This window comes from Leptonotus elevatus, chromosome 19, assembly GCF_054856555.1.
Source record: "Leptonotus elevatus isolate MCC_2025b chromosome 19, RoL_Lele_1.0, whole genome shotgun sequence".
Taxonomy (NCBI): Eukaryota; Metazoa; Chordata; class Actinopteri; order Syngnathiformes; family Syngnathidae; genus Leptonotus; species Leptonotus elevatus.
This window is the reverse complement of record NC_141257.1, coordinates 1,869,442-1,884,404: the sequence shown is the minus strand read 5'-3', so window position 1 is coordinate 1,884,404 and position 14,963 is coordinate 1,869,442. Positions and strand designations below refer to the sequence as shown.

The 14,963-nt window shown below is 42.8% G+C and overlaps 2 protein-coding genes across 15 annotated transcripts in view; both read left to right on the top strand.

The window, feature by feature from the left end:
• clasp2 (cytoplasmic linker associated protein 2) overlaps positions 1-2,134 on the top strand; it is a 41,245-nt gene extending 39,111 nt beyond the window's left edge. For all 11 annotated transcript variants that reach the window (XM_086062652.1, XM_086062650.1, XM_086062651.1 and 8 more), the window contains 4 exons: positions 102-230; positions 479-685; positions 763-879; positions 1,396-2,134. In XM_086062652.1, the coding sequence (XP_085918778.1) occupies positions 102-230; positions 479-685; positions 763-879; positions 1,396-1,473 (531 nt within the window). In that variant the 3' untranslated portion in view covers positions 1,474-2,134. The remainder of the gene's footprint in view (positions 1-101; positions 231-478; positions 686-762; positions 880-1,395) is intronic.
• An 891-nt stretch (positions 2,135-3,025) lies between these two features.
• ubp1 (upstream binding protein 1) lies at positions 3,026-14,681 on the top strand. 4 transcript variants are annotated; one of them, XM_086062662.1, is made up of 16 exons: positions 3,026-3,257; positions 6,960-7,111; positions 7,195-7,271; positions 7,346-7,451; positions 7,521-7,627; positions 8,445-8,597; positions 8,724-8,834; positions 8,910-9,020; positions 9,954-10,081; positions 10,168-10,222; positions 10,300-10,393; positions 11,110-11,200; positions 11,290-11,411; positions 11,493-11,635; positions 12,301-12,352; positions 12,421-14,681. In XM_086062662.1, exons 1-16 carry the CDS (start codon positions 3,184-3,186, stop codon positions 12,456-12,458), a joined length of 1,614 nt encoding a protein of 537 aa, XP_085918788.1. In that variant the 5' UTR covers positions 3,026-3,183; the 3' UTR covers positions 12,459-14,681. The 4 variants fall into 4 exon arrangements, with proteins under 4 accessions (XP_085918788.1, XP_085918787.1, XP_085918786.1 ...); XM_086062661.1 differs by lacking the exon at positions 3,026-3,257 and adding an exon at positions 3,518-4,463 and having other exon boundaries at positions 10,303-10,393; XM_086062660.1 differs by lacking the exon at positions 3,026-3,257 and adding an exon at positions 3,520-4,463 and having other exon boundaries at positions 8,913-9,020.
• The last annotated feature ends 282 nt before the right edge of the window (positions 14,682-14,963 follow it).

The following is a 14,963-nucleotide window of genomic DNA, read 5'->3' as shown; positions in this document are numbered from 1 at the left end:
GTAATATGTTTAATAGTTAATTTTGATAATTCAATAAATTAAAGTAAATGTTCTTCTGATTTATTGTCAAGTGATTTGTTTGCCTGTTTTTCCCCCTCCAGCACGTGATCCGCACGCTGGCTCTGCGGGTCCTGCGGGAGATTCTGAGCAAGCAGCCGTGGAGGTTCAAGAACTACGCTGAGCTCACCATCATGAAGGCCCTGGAGGCGCACAAGGACCCTCACAAGGAGGTAAACAAATCGCATACAGAGGACCTCATTTATAGCGCTAAATGTCCCAGCTCAGTGCCGCTCAGCACGTTGGTCGCAACATGGTACTGCGCTGAACGGCACACAATTCTAAATTCGGAACCGCCTGCAATAATGTCAAAAGCTTTCAAGAATTGCTTTAAGGTCAGGAATAAGGGGCACTAACGACAAACCACGATATAGCAGGGAAAACTCTCCAATTGTAATTGGTGTGCTTGTGTTGGTCGCAGGTGGTACGGGCGGCCGAGGAGACGGCGGCCATGCTGGCGCTGTCCATCAGCCCAGAGCAGTGCATCAAGGTCCTGTGCCCCATCATCCAGTCGGCCGACTACCCCGTCAACCTGGCCGCCATCAAGATGCAGACCAAGGTGGTGGAGAGGATCCCACGCGACGGCCTCGGCGGACTGCTGCCCGAAATCGTGCCGGGACTCGTACAGGTGACGGCGGAATGGGGCGGAATATTTTTTTCCGAAAGCAAAATCAAATGCCAACTAATGAGGATTTTGGTCAACAGGGTTACGACAACTCTGAAAGCAGCGTGAGGAAAGCCTGCGTCTTCTGTTTGGTGGCCCTCTACGCCGTCATCGGCGAGGACCTGAAGCCGCACCTCAGTCAGCTCTCCAGCAGCAAGGTCAGGCAGGAACAGGAAGTAGAAATCCACCAGTAACAATTCGCCAAATGGGGGATTACACCCGTCAGTGATCCATGTCAAAAGTCCTTTCAAAATAAAAGCAGGCCATTGCTAAAAATGGAGTACGTCGTTGTTACAGTACAGATATAAATTTAAGGTCCTTTGTTTACAAAAAGCTGGTCACAGAATCCTATGAGAATAGGAAGTAGCAAAGTACAAGCAGAAAGCTATTAAAGTAAAAGCGTTCCAGTGCTAATCATTGGACTGAATGTCCGTTGGGAATAGGAAGCAGCAACCTGGCATCATAAAACTAGAAACCTATCAAAATAAAAGCAGTAATTGTAAAAGTTTTTCTTCACAAAAAAGCTGAGTTGGTATGACAGTCCTATCAAGCCACAAAAAAAGAAAGTGGAAACCTTGCAAAAATAAAAACAGTTCCCATGACGATGAGCCGTCAGACGCTCCAAATCAAAGTCCTTTTGTTGACAATTTTTGTTGTTGTTGTTGTGCTTTCAGTTGAAGCTGCTGAACCTGTACATCAAGCGTGCACAGTCGGGCTCCAGCGGCAGCGAGCCGCCGTCAGATGGCCTATAGGGGAAGTGGCGCCCTCGTGCGGCCTCCAGGGGGAACTGCCCGTCACTTAAGGATGATGAAGAAAATGTCCGTCCTTTTCCTGCCTTCTCATTGGCTCAAAGGATCTCTTGGCGTTCAGTTTTATGTTATGATGATAATAATTGAGTCCAAAAGGTGCTGACCTGCTCAAAAGATAATAAAAGTCATAAGCGGTACACAAGCAGACGTGCTTGGCTATGCATGACTCGCCGTTTTATTTTTGGGGGGGTTTCTTTTATCCGAGTCCTAAAATGTCCGGCAGTTTTTTTTGTTTTGTTTTGTTTTTTTAACGAATGTGAACAAAATGTCCGCCCCTTTCAGAATGACAACATAGTGGATACGTATCTTAATTGAAAAAAGGAATATCCCAAATAGTCCTCCATGGGGGTGTGCACATTTTTTATTTTTCACTTTTGCCCCCCCACCCCCCCTGTCTCAGCCTTGCTCTCTTTACACTTGTAGATTATTTTTATTCTTTTACAGAATCAAACACGTCACTTTGGCTTGTCTTTTGTTTTGTTTTTTTGCCGTCATGTAACCTAGTTTGTCCACTCTTGTCTTACCTTGCGTTCCCCCTCCCCCCTCTTGTCCTGTGTCTTTCCAAAGCCGTGCTTACAATACAATAAAGAACTTGTACAGATCATCATCGTTTTAGGGTTCTTTGCTTACTCACAGTCTTCATGGGTTGATTGATTGATTGATTTTGACCATTGCCAACTAATACAGCAATCAGAATAATAAAATATTTCTGACAATTACAGCATCCAGTTTTTCCATAAGGAGCGATATTAGCCAAATTGAATGTGTAGTATGCAAAGGTCTTACCATTTCCAGCTACTACAGCAGTCAGATTGAAAAATGGTGATTTGTCATTTGTGGACGGTCCCAAAGTGAATATCAAACATGCGGCCAACTTTTACCCGCTTTGCTAACTTGATACAGTTCGGCAGCTGTAAACAAGTAACTACGCTTGCCGGGTATGCCAACTCGCTATTCTCGACACAAAAAACACTTGTTACGGATGGACGCTCTGTGTGACCTAATACATTCCTATTACCTGCCTTATTTGACATATGACATTTGCCCATGAACCAACATAACTTCCCCCCCCCCCCTTTTAAATCAAATGTATGGCCATCAAAATAAGTTCAATCAAACATTTTCTCATATTCTTTTCCAAGATTGTTAAAACTTTAGAGTGGTCAAATTATTATTTATTTAATAAGGTATGGAGATTTTTGGGGGGGAGTTGTAATAATCTGAGCGTTACGTAAGAGTGTTGAAGTAAAAAAAATATACATTTTAAAATGTGGTAATGTGTTAAATTAAATTCTAACAACATGACTCGAGGGAGACAGCCGAGTTGCTTGTTGTCGGGTGTGTTCTTTTTCTTCTTATTATGCAACGAAGCGGGTGTCCCTGCCCCTCTGAGCTAAAATAGCACGGACATCGTCCCCTCCCCTGCCCCCCCCCCCCCCCCGTCTCCCCCCCTCAGTCTCCACACTTTGACCGCATGCCTCGTCCATGGTCCGCTCGCATCAATCATTGACCAGAAGCAAGGACCCGCAGAAGCACCTGTGTGGACCCTTTCAACCAACGCTGTCATGAGCCCATGTTCGGACCTCCGTACCGGGCCGGCTTGAGTTAGCTACGGGGAGTTGAGGCCACTGCCGCGGGACTGGACGGGGCACGATGTTGTTCTGGCAGTCCTGCACCGAAAACTTCCGCGCACCGTTGCAGCAGCGACGCGACGGAAATCACCGACGGTATAGTCACATTTTCCATTTGTCCTTTTTTGCATCTTGTTTTTGTCACGTTTTGTTTAAAATACACAACGAGTCCGACTGTCGACATGTTGCTCTCATTTGCGAGAAATAATATGTTTATGACAGAAAACTCTCAAAAAGGATCCGCTGTCAACTTTGCAAGTGTTATCGTTAGGAAAGGGGGCGGGCCGTCGTTGACGTTATGACCGAAGCACAGACGCTTCTGATTGGCTGAGCAACCGCAGCAGACGCACGCTCATTGGCTGGCGGGCCCCTCCGTATGCCGAGGCTGAGGCAGGCGAGGGTACAGCGGGGGGGCAGCACCTTGCAGTGCGGATTCCGCAGAGCGAGAGACGGGGCGGACGCCGTGGGAGCCATGTTGATGCCCGGCTGCGCGTCTCTTCGGGTTTGGGCTCAAGGACCGCGGCGGCGAGGAGAGGGCTGCGAGCCAGCCTGGTGATTGGCGAGACCTGGGGCGGTACGACTAGGACCCCGGACATTGACTCAAACGCGACAGGAAGTTGGTGCTAGTTAGCTCCGCTAGGTAGCAACAGCTGTGTGTTGGAATAATCCGCAAACATATCCCCCTTTCCTGGTTGGTTTCCACGAGTTAAGACCGTTTGGCCGACGAGGGAGCGTGTGTGTCGGTGACAAGAAGCAAAACCAGCCCGGGAGGAGGAAGCGTCCCTATCCTGGAGCTAGCTTAGCCTAGCTTAGCCACTGTTAGCATGTGAGCTTCGCCGTCCTCGCCTTCTTCTTCATCCGAGTCACGACCGTCATTTCGAGGGTTTAAACTTCACATCGTGGCGGCCCCGGACGAGCACTTGCTCCGCCCCACCCAAGAACTAATGTAGCCCCCCTACAAGTGGAGCGTTATGGAGATACGTTGCGTCTCGATTGGATTCGCCTGGCGAGCGAGCTAGGACAAGTTTCCCTCACCGAGAGAGAGGCCGGGCGGACTACCTCCTCCTCCTCTTTCCCCTCCTCGTCCTCGCGTCCCCCGGTCTTCGTCGTCTTCGTCCCCCCCCCCAACCGAGGTAGCAAGCTGGCGGCCCCCCAAGTGGAAGCCGAGGACAAGGAGCTGGGGCCAATGGCCTGGGTGCTCAAAATCGACGACGCCACCATCGAGTCGGGGCTGGTGCACGACTTCGACGCGAGCCTGTCGGGCATCGGCCAGGAGCTGGGGGCGGCAGCCTACAGCATGAGGTTAGACCCCCCCCCCCCCCCCCCCCCCCCAACGGACGGCGTGGACACGATGGACAGCCGTTGGAGAATTTATTCCACATCGTCGATATCCTGCTTAAATATGCTCTTTACCCTCACTGTACGACTGTGACTTACTAGTAACGTTTTTACCCCTACTAGTATACTACTTGCCATACTAGCAACATTATCAGGTCCAACTAGTAGGCACGTGTCACCTCCATAAAGCCCTTGGAGCATTTTCCCAATATCCTTGATATGCATCATCTGTCCATGTCAGTGGAACAAGTGTTTTCTGACTAGTAACGTTTTTTTCTCCACAAATTTCTGCCCATTGTGAGGCAAAACTAGTGGTGTGCAGGACTACTGGTGACCGTGTTTACTAGTTGGGCACAGCCGTTTACGAGTAAGGTTTAATTGCATACAAGCATGCCACAAGTGGCTCGACTAGTAAATAAATAATGGTCACTAGTAGCACACAGTTGTCAACTAGTGCCTCACTGGTAACACGTAGTTGGTTTACTAGTGCTGCCCGCATTCCCTCACTGCATTTTGTGTTTCTCTTGGGGATGGGGTTCGGTGGCTGTTCTTTGTTTTGGGACTTTGGGGGTGTCGGCTGGGGTGCGACAATCAAGGCGAACGCAAGCAAACGTGGAGGGAAGTGGTCTTATTATTAACTAATTTATGAATTGGATCCGCTATATGGTGGACTAGCACGTGTGCCTCAAAGTCCAGCGAGACACCCGAGAACTGTTATTGTTATCATCGCACGAGTTCCTTGAGTTCCCTCCTGAGCGTTCCTTCCTCCTCGACGCACCTTCGTCGCAGACGTGTCAACAGCCTCTCGTCAATTAGCGTGACGACTTTCAGAGTCTGCCGATCAATGAAACATTTTTTTGCTCCGGCTGTCTGTGCGTCCGGGTTCCAGCCCGCGGGTCGGTCCGAGGCCCGGTGTTTGGGGACTCCTGCGTTAGCGTGTTAATGATTTGCTTGACGCACACACGTGTCCTTATCAGCCGCCCCCCCCCCCCTCCACCATCTGCCCGCAGCTGCGTTTATCTCGTCCGGCGTTTGACGGACTCGTTTCGAACCCGCGTTTGGGTGAGGGGTCGAGACGGGCGACGTTAGGTCGGTGTCAAAATTCCCCAAAAGAGGACGGAAGAAGCTCTTGGGTTATCTGTGGACAAGCTCGCTGATTTCTCTCGCTCCCGCTTCATGCATAGATAATGGCGGTGAGGCGTGATCGATGGTTTGTCCTAAAATGGGACACGATCCATTCCGTTAATTCTGGTTGTGACTGATGAGCCTCACTTGATTGTTGGTTTCAGGAAAAGGTGGGAGGGCCAGTTCGTGGGAAGCCTTCAATTATTTTCTAATGGCATGGACACACTTCTGCTCATTGGATGTTCGGTTGAAAAGCGTTTCTACGAACAATTTCTTTCATTACACAATCAGTCATGCAGGAATTGTTTATTTGAAAACATATTTCACTCAATCTGCTAAGTCTTGAGTTGATTTTTATTATTACATAAGATTTTTTTTTTTTTTTTTTTTAGCATTTCATGAGTGGAAATATTTTTGGGAGATACTCAGATTTTTAAAATGAAGTTATATTTTTCAACATTTCTTGTTAGTAAAAAAAATAATAATTATATTGATTTTTTTAATGAATTAGATTATTTTTTGTAATTTATTCGTCAGGATTTTTTTCAATATTTTTTGTTACTTATTAAAATATGCGTTTAATGAATATAATTCTGATTTAAAAAAAAATATTTGTTAATTTACATCATGTAATTTTTCCCTTTCTTTTCTTGCGATTTATTTGTAAATTTTTATCATGTTTTTTCAAATTTTTTGTTAGTAAAATAAATATATATTATTTAATATTGATCTGATAGATTTTTTTAAATTAATTAGCTTACTTTTTTTTTTAACGATTCAAGTCAGGATTTCTTTTAGTGTTTTTTGTTACTCATTAAAATATGCATTTTTTGAACATAGTTCTGATTTAAAAAATATGTTGGTCAATTCACATAATTAGAATTTTTTTTATTAGCCTTCTTGTGTATTTTTTGTTAATTATTTTGAAAAAGCTTCTTTTTTTATGAATAACCCCCCCGCCACCTTTCCCATGAACTCACATATTTGGACATTTACATTATATATATATATTTATATTTCCTATATGAATGACCCATTTTATTGTACAGTAAATGTAAAAGTCTAAACACCCTTGTTCAAATGTTTTCATGCAAAAAAAAAAGATACATTTGAAACTTTTTTAGGACATAGTCCAAATAACGAGTAAACGAGTGCGGCGGTAATGCACTTGCACAAGTGTACACACCCTTGAACAACTGTTGCTCAGAATGAACCAATCACGTTCAAACTCTTGTGAAATGGCGCACACACCTGCTTAGCCCCCAAATCAAGTTCAACGGTTCTACTCGGCTTTCGCTGACCCCCCCTTGTCTCCTTCCTTCCCGTTTGTCTCAGCGATGTGCTGGCCCTGCCCATCTTCAAGCAGGAAGACTCCAGCCTCCCCCTCGAGAGCGAGAGCAAGAACCCTCCATTCCAGTACGTGCTGTGCGCCGCCACCTCGCCCGCCGTCAAGCTGCACGACGAGACGCTCACGTACCTCAACCAAGGTCATCTTCGCGTCACGCGATAGCAACGCAACCTCACCTGCTAGCGTCGACATAAACGAGTGGCCTTTCGTCTTGTCTTTTAGGCCAGTCTTACGAGGTGCGCATGTTGGACAACCGGAAGCCCGACGAGTTACCGGAACTCACCAACAAGATGGTGAAGGTAAGGGGCACGCCGCCACGCAGGGTCGGGCGGTCATTTCTCGAACCTGGGTGTGCGTTTGCGTTTGTGCGCAGAGCACAGTGCGCGTGGTGTTCCACGACCGGCGGCTCCAGTACACGGAACACCAGCAGCTGGAGGGATGGAAGTGGAATCGTCCCGGCGACCGTTTACTGGATATTGGTAACCGCGCGCTGCGGCAGCATCCGTATTTGGATGTTGTGATTGTAAATGTGTGCGTGTGCGTGACAGATATCCCCATGTCGGTGGGCATCGTGGAGCCCAAGACGCACCCCTCCCAGCTCAACGCTGCAGAGTTCCTGTGGGACTTGAATAAGAGAGCGTCCGTCTTCGTGCAGGTCGAACACACATTTTGGATCTATTTCACAATTGACTAGATTTTAAAAAATATATTATTTTTTTTACATTTTTACATGAATTTTGATGGATAGATCGAATTCCATATTTGTATAATTTTTTTGATTGATATCTTCCAGGATTTTTTTAAATCAACGTGTTTTTTTTTTTACTTCACAGGAATATTTTTGGAATAACTATCACATATTTTGAATAACTAGAAAATACAGATGACTTCATTTTTGGGGGGTAAATTATAACATTTTGATTTCATGTCATAAAAAAATGCACTGTATGAATTCAAAAGTTAGAGATTAAACAAATAGAAAAATGTCTGTTTAATTTGATTTGTTCTTGTTTTAAAATTGCTTTTTTTTTTATATAAATTTTTCGGTTCTTTTAATTCATTTTAATATCTTGATACAGTATTTCTTTTGATCAAGTAAAAAAAGATCATGGAAATTATTTTTCATTTACCTTAATTTTTTTAATTAATTTAAAATGTTTATTATCAGTACATGAATTTAAATAATAATTAACGAATATATATATTTTAATTTTTAAAGTAACTATGATGACTTTATTATTTATGGATGGTTAGTAATCTAAGTATGTCTTGTTTGATGACATGTCATCTTTTTTTTAATTGGTTGTTTTCAGTTAATGTGATTTTATTTATGTATTTGTTGTTATTCATTTTAAACCCACATTTCTTTGAAATGTGTTTAAAAATGCATCGTTGAAATAATCTTACGAAGACACTGTATGTCTTGATGAACGAGCGTCATTGGTCGAATTATTCCGGCTTTGGCTTCGCAGGTTCACTGCATCAGCACCGAGTTCACGCCGCGCAAGCACGGCGGCGAGAAGGGCGTCCCCTTCAGGATCCAGATTGACACGTTCGCACCCGGGGACGCCGGCGACTACGCCGAGCACCTGCACTCGGCCTCCTGCCAAATCAAAGTCTTCAAGGTAGTCTCGATGCTGTGATTTATTTGTTTTGTAAGAACTAGAGTATACAGCTCTGGGTCAAAATAAACAAGAGCCCCCCCCCCCCCCCCCCAAACCCAATTTGTCTTCATTGTTTGTCCTTTTCAGCCAAAGGGGGCCGACCGCAAGCAGAAGACGGACCGCGAGAAGATGGAGAAGCGCAGCGCTCAGGAGAAGGAGAAGTACCAGCCTTCGTACGATACCACTATCCTGTCAGAGGTCAGTTCAGTTTGGGTCGGGTCTCGCTCGCTCGCTAGCGCCCTCTCCTGGCTCACTTGCTGCATGTATGTCAAGCAGACACGGCTGGAGCCCATCATCGAGGAGGCGGGCGACCACGAGCTGAAGAAGTCCAGCAAGCGGACGCTCCCGTCCGACTGCGGCGACTCCTTGGCCAAGAGAGGCAGCGTAAGTCCGATTTTGGTTCGTTGACAACATCGGGGGGGGAAATCGTTTCATCGGCACGTTTGTGTTTTTATGATTGTTGTGACAGTAAAAAAAAAAAGGAAAAAAAAGGGACTTCAGCAATTAATGCTATTATTGTTTGTACGATGACATGACACAAATTATATTGATCTTTGATGAAAATGAGTATCATTCATTGAATTACAGAGTTGGCGATCTGAATTTGCATGAATTGTTTTTTGTTGTTGTTTTTTTGCTCCAAGTGTAATAGTAATGTTGATTGAAGACGTTAGCTTTTAAAAACTTTTTTTTTTAATTGTACATTTTGTAATATAAAAAATACACACATTTTTAAATCTTGTATTTTAATTTGATTATTTTGTATGTGTATTAAATAGTTTCTATTTTTTTAACGTATATTCAAAGTTTACATTGTTTTTTTATTATTTTTGAACGTGTTTTTTTTTGTTTATACATAATGAATTTAATACACTTGATAGTTTTGAGTGTCCATTAATTTAAATATTTGGGAGAAGTTTTTTTTTTATTAAATAATAAACAAAGTAATTAAAATATGTAAAATAATTATTTAACTTCCACTTCAATTATTTTTAAAATTAACTGGGGTTTTTTTTGTCTTCTAAAATTGGATGCTTTTGTTTTTATACTTCCCAGATTTTTTGTTTCGTATTTTGAGGCCATCTTGGCACGTCCCTGTCCTGAAATTGTACAAATCTGGGATTTTAATTAACTTAAAAAAAATGTATTTAATTTTATATTTATATATTTTTTTGGGGGGGGGATCAAATACCTTTTTAGAAAAACGGTCATTTAGATTTGAATTTGCATTTGATGTTCATTTTACGCCGACTGCAAAATGTGGTGTTGAATAATGTGCACATGCTTTTCACAAGAGCAAACTGTTGTCGCCGTCAGTGTTCCCCGTGGCCGGACAGCGCCTACGTGGCCCCCAACCAGGCAGCTACTCCCTCCTTCACGTCCACGCCCCTCTCCACCTACGCCACCGCCTCCACCACCACCACCACCTCCTCGCTACCCGACAGGTAAGGAGCCGCGCGCGTGTCACGTGACGTCCGCCACCGCCGTCGCGCTCCACGCGCCGCTGACTGACGGCTCCGTTGTCCCCCAGCGACTCGTCCTCGCCCAATCACCAGGCGGAACCCGGCGGCCATGCCAGTACAGAGGTTTGTCCAAATGGACTGTTTGTGTGTGTGTGTGCGCTTGTGTGTGTGTTTATGTTTGTGTGGTTTCTCCCTTGCAGCAGTTGAGTCCCGCCGCGTCCATTCAGGACACACAAAAATGGCTGCTGAAAAACCGATTCAACTCCTACGCGCGACTCTTCACTCACTTCTCAGGTAAAACGCACACACACAGGTTTGAGCTCTCTGGTCGTGTTGTTTTGGATGGTGTTGAATTTTTGGCACAATCCTTATGTAAACATTCGGGCTGGGTTTAAAAAAATCGAATAATCGAATCGATTTTCCTTTTTGAGCCGGATATCGATTCATAAAACCATGAATAAATTATTTTAATATCTCTTTTTTTCCATAAATTCCTAAGAAAATAGAATTTTAAAGGCACATTTTTATTTATTTTTTTACGTCTTACTGTTTTCTTGAAATTTATTGTTCACATGAATTTACAAGTTTTTCTTACATTAAGGAAAGACCTGACTTATTGCACTTTAAGACCATTCAGAATCTTTATGTACAATTATTGAACCATTTCCGGCCTCTGCTAAATTTTATTTGGAATGTGTTTGTGGAGTTTTTAATCATGCCCTTGATCTTTAAGAAGAATTGATGTTCCATCATGAATCCATATCGATGGAATTGAATCGAATTGGGAAAATCGAAATTGAATCGAACGAAAACCCTCGTGAGTCGAAATAGAATCGATTTGAGTTAATTAGAATCGATAGCCAGCCCCAGTAAACATGTTCCAACCTTTCATTCTGCTTGTTTACCACATGTAAAACAAAAACAAAAAAAGACTCCATCAATGCACTCAATGAGAATTTCCATGTTACGCAAATGCTTGCTTGTTGACTTTGCTCATTTTGTTTGCTCAGGTTCTGATTTGTTAAAGCTCACCCGGGACGACCTGGTCCAGATTTGTGGTCCCGCAGATGGAATCCGACTCTTCAATGCACTCAAATCAAAGTGCGTCCTCTCACCTCACCTCTCTGAGCTCGCGATCGCATCTTTGAGCCTCATTTAGCGACAGTGCTGTACATTGTGTGTGCGTTAAGGTCCGTGCGTCCCCGCTTGACCGTGTACGTGTGTCAGGAATCCCCTCAGCACAGCCCTCTGCTGGAGAGACACGCCGCCGCCAGCGAAAATGGCGAACAGGGCGTCTCGCCAAGTTTACACGGTAGGACACTTTTTGGAGTCTTCATAACGCTGACACACGCCGCACGAGTTCAACCGCACGTCTTCTTTGCCGCCGTGACAGTCTACCACGCTCTGTACCTGGAGGAGCTGACGGCGGCCGAGCTGATCCGCAAGATGGCCGGCGTGTGCGGCCTCCCGCTGGGGACCATTAACCAGGTGTACAGACAAGGACCCACCGGCATCCACATCCTGCTCAGCGACCAGGTACTGTTTCAATACGTCTGACACCCACTGGTCAAATCTTGTACTGCATCCAGTTCGGGCCGCTTTTCCAAAATTAAAAATAAGTACATGTGAGAATACAAATGGATATTAAAAATATATTTCAAAAAATAAATATAAATGGAAATATAAGCAACAATCCATAAATAAATAAATAAAAGTAAAAAATAAATACAATAATAAAAAATGTAATTAAAAAAATAAATGCGAAAATAAATAAAAAAATAAATATATATAAATCGATAAATAAAAACGCTCTGACCGACCCGCTCACTCGACCGTTGTAAGGCCGTTTGCACGTTTAGGACGTTTAGGACCGCCCCCTCATTTGAACAACATTTTATCCTGCCAGAGCGTCTGCAGCATGAAATGAATTATTGTGAGAGCAGAGCGTTTTTATTTGATATTTAATTGTATTTATATATTTATTTTTGTATGTATTTCCACATTTATTTTTATATTTATGTTTGTTTGTTTTTACTTATTTATGGATTTATTTATTTTTTTGTGTGGGGGGTGGGATTTTAATTATATTTTTTATATCCGTTTTCATTTTCACTCTTATCTATTTATTTATTTCAAATTTTGGCAGTTATGGTCCTGGTTTCTGTTTTTCCTAATAATAGTAATAATAACGATGTACGCAGATGGTGTACAACTTGACGGACGAGAGCTGCTTCGTCATCAGCACCGTCAAAGGTGAGTCTTGACTTTTCCGAGCGACGCCGACAACACTTTGAACGCCGCCGTTGTCGCTCTTCTTGCAGACGAGCAGGGCGAAGGACTCCATCTCATCCTGAAGTAAGGCCAGGACCACCACCACCACCACCCGAACCCAACGTCCGTGTCTGCCTGCACGTTCCTCCTACTCCCCACCCCCCCTAGCAACCCTCGTACCCCTCCCCTCCCTGCTCTCAATCGGATGGACGGCGAAGAGAAGAGGCGTGTAAAAATGTTAGAATCTGACATGCGGGGGACGTGGCCACTGTTTCATATTGAAAACGCAGAAAGAGGAGAAGAGGTGCTGGCACGGCTGGAGAGCTTTTCGTTTGTTCTTGTTGTTGTCTCGGTTTTTTATGTATTTTACGCAGGCCAGTGTCGGACGCCATTTTGCTCGCCATCTTGATTGAGAAGAGCGAGAGAAGGCGGGACGGTGTTGTTGTCTTAATGTTCTCGACCAGCTGCGCTCAGCAAACTAAATATGTGGACGTGCGTCTCAATCATTTTTGTGTGACCTCTCTCGCTGCCTGTTACTCGCCGCTTTGTGTTCCCCCAAACCCTTTGATTTCGACCAGGTCCACCCCAGAAGACGGACCAAAATACTTTTTTTTTTTTTTTAAAGAGAGCGGCCACTTTTTTTGTTTTGTTTGTGTTGCACGAGCAGTCGGTCGGCGGCATCCTACAGACTTTATGGCAGCTCCACGTCCATTCTCTCGGGATTGTTGTCCTTTTTCTTTCTTTTGTTTTTTTGTGAAGAGCAACAAAAATATCCTCAAATGTTTGGGCCACACTGACAAGAAAATGATAATCATACGAAGAGAATAAAGTCGGGAGAGAGCAAAAAGTGCACTCATTTCTTTGAGAAAAATCTTTTTGAAAGATTTTCTCCAAAAATTTCTTTTTTCTGAATGTTACTATTTTTAACTCCGAAAAAAATACATCATTGTTTTACCCTACATCCAAATATTTTTGGGGTGAAAATGCAACAAAGAATTGGAGTCAATTGTGAATTTTGAGAGAAATAACTACATAAAAGTGGGGAAAAAAAGAAGTACGACTTTTTGCGCACTAAACTCATTGAGCAAAAAACTCACGGGACTCTAAAAGTGATTTTATTGCAAAAATAATAATTTCTGAAATGTAACTTTATTCTACGGAAGAGTTAGGGCCAGTGAAGAGAGCGAGAGAGAAAAAAAAGTTTAGTAGGATTTTTACTCTATTCTCAGAATTCTCACTTAATTCTGAATTTAAAAACGGAGAAGAGAGCACAAAGTGCAACATTTTTTTTAGAAAAAGCCTTTTAGAAAGATTTTCTCCAAAATAAGTTTTTTTTCTCAGGAAAGAAAAAAAAGGTTATATTTTCCGAATGTTACTATTTTAACTCTGGAAGAAAAATACGTATTTTTTCTTGTAAAAATGCAACAAAAAAATTTGAGTCAATTGGGAATTTTCAGAAAAATAACTAAATCAAAAGGGGAGGAAACTCTTAAAATAAGATTTTTTGTGCCATAAACTCCTTGTTTGAGCACGAAACTTGTTTTTTAATTGAAACTTTATCCTTTAAAAATCTCCAAATGCAAGTTATTTTATCGAAGAAAAAAATTGTTCGTAACACATTTTTCTGAAATTTAACTTTATTCTCATATGAAGACGTTTTTTTTAAATTACAATCTCAAAGGATTCTAACTTTTTTTCCGGTGATTTTCCTAAAATATACACTTAAAAACATGTTTTTTTATTACAAAGTGCATTACCCAAATTGTGTGTGCTTTCTCTCTTGAAAACAATTGTGATGAAATTCTGTCAGTATAATACTTTTTCTTTTCAGTGTGAGCCTAAAACTCCTTAGTACAAAAAACAAAAAAAAAATGCACATCCTGTGTAGTTTTTAGTCGAGCCTCCAAAAAACGGAGGCGAAGCGTTTGCCTCTTGAAACGTGTGAATGTGCATGTGTTGTTGTCCCCCCCCCCCCCCCTGTGTTGATTTGAGATTTTTGTGCTTATGAAAAACATGTTGCATGTGGAAGTCGGGAAGAAGACGTCAGACGTCGTCCCGTCCTGTCTTGTCCCGTTCGACTTTTTTTGAGATGAGACCAAGCCTGCACTGAAAACTCACAAACTTTTGTGTGCGCGTGTAGTCGGTAGTCCGTCATCGTCACCCTCCGCCGTAAAAATGTTTGGAAAATGACGAGACGAGGGCCGTGTTTGTGTGTCCGAGCGAGCGAGGTAACCACTCTTCATGTTCAGATTCTGCTTGTGGTGTGTGCACGAGAAGCACATGTGCTGGGAATAAATGTTTCAGAACTGTCTCACCTTTCCTGGTCATCTTTGAAATGATATAATATAATAAGGCTTGTTTTTTTTTTAAACCCTGCCTTTTTTTTCTCTATAATGATACTGTTGTAAAATTACAAATTTCTTGTCATAATACATTTTTTAAAAACGTTTTATTGACAATGACATACAAGACATAATGGATGCAGAATGGTATCTTTTCACAGCCCACAAAAAAAAATGAACAAATGTGAAAACACACATGTTAAATCAATGGAGAATATAAAATAAGGTGACATTTAAACATTTACCTTAAA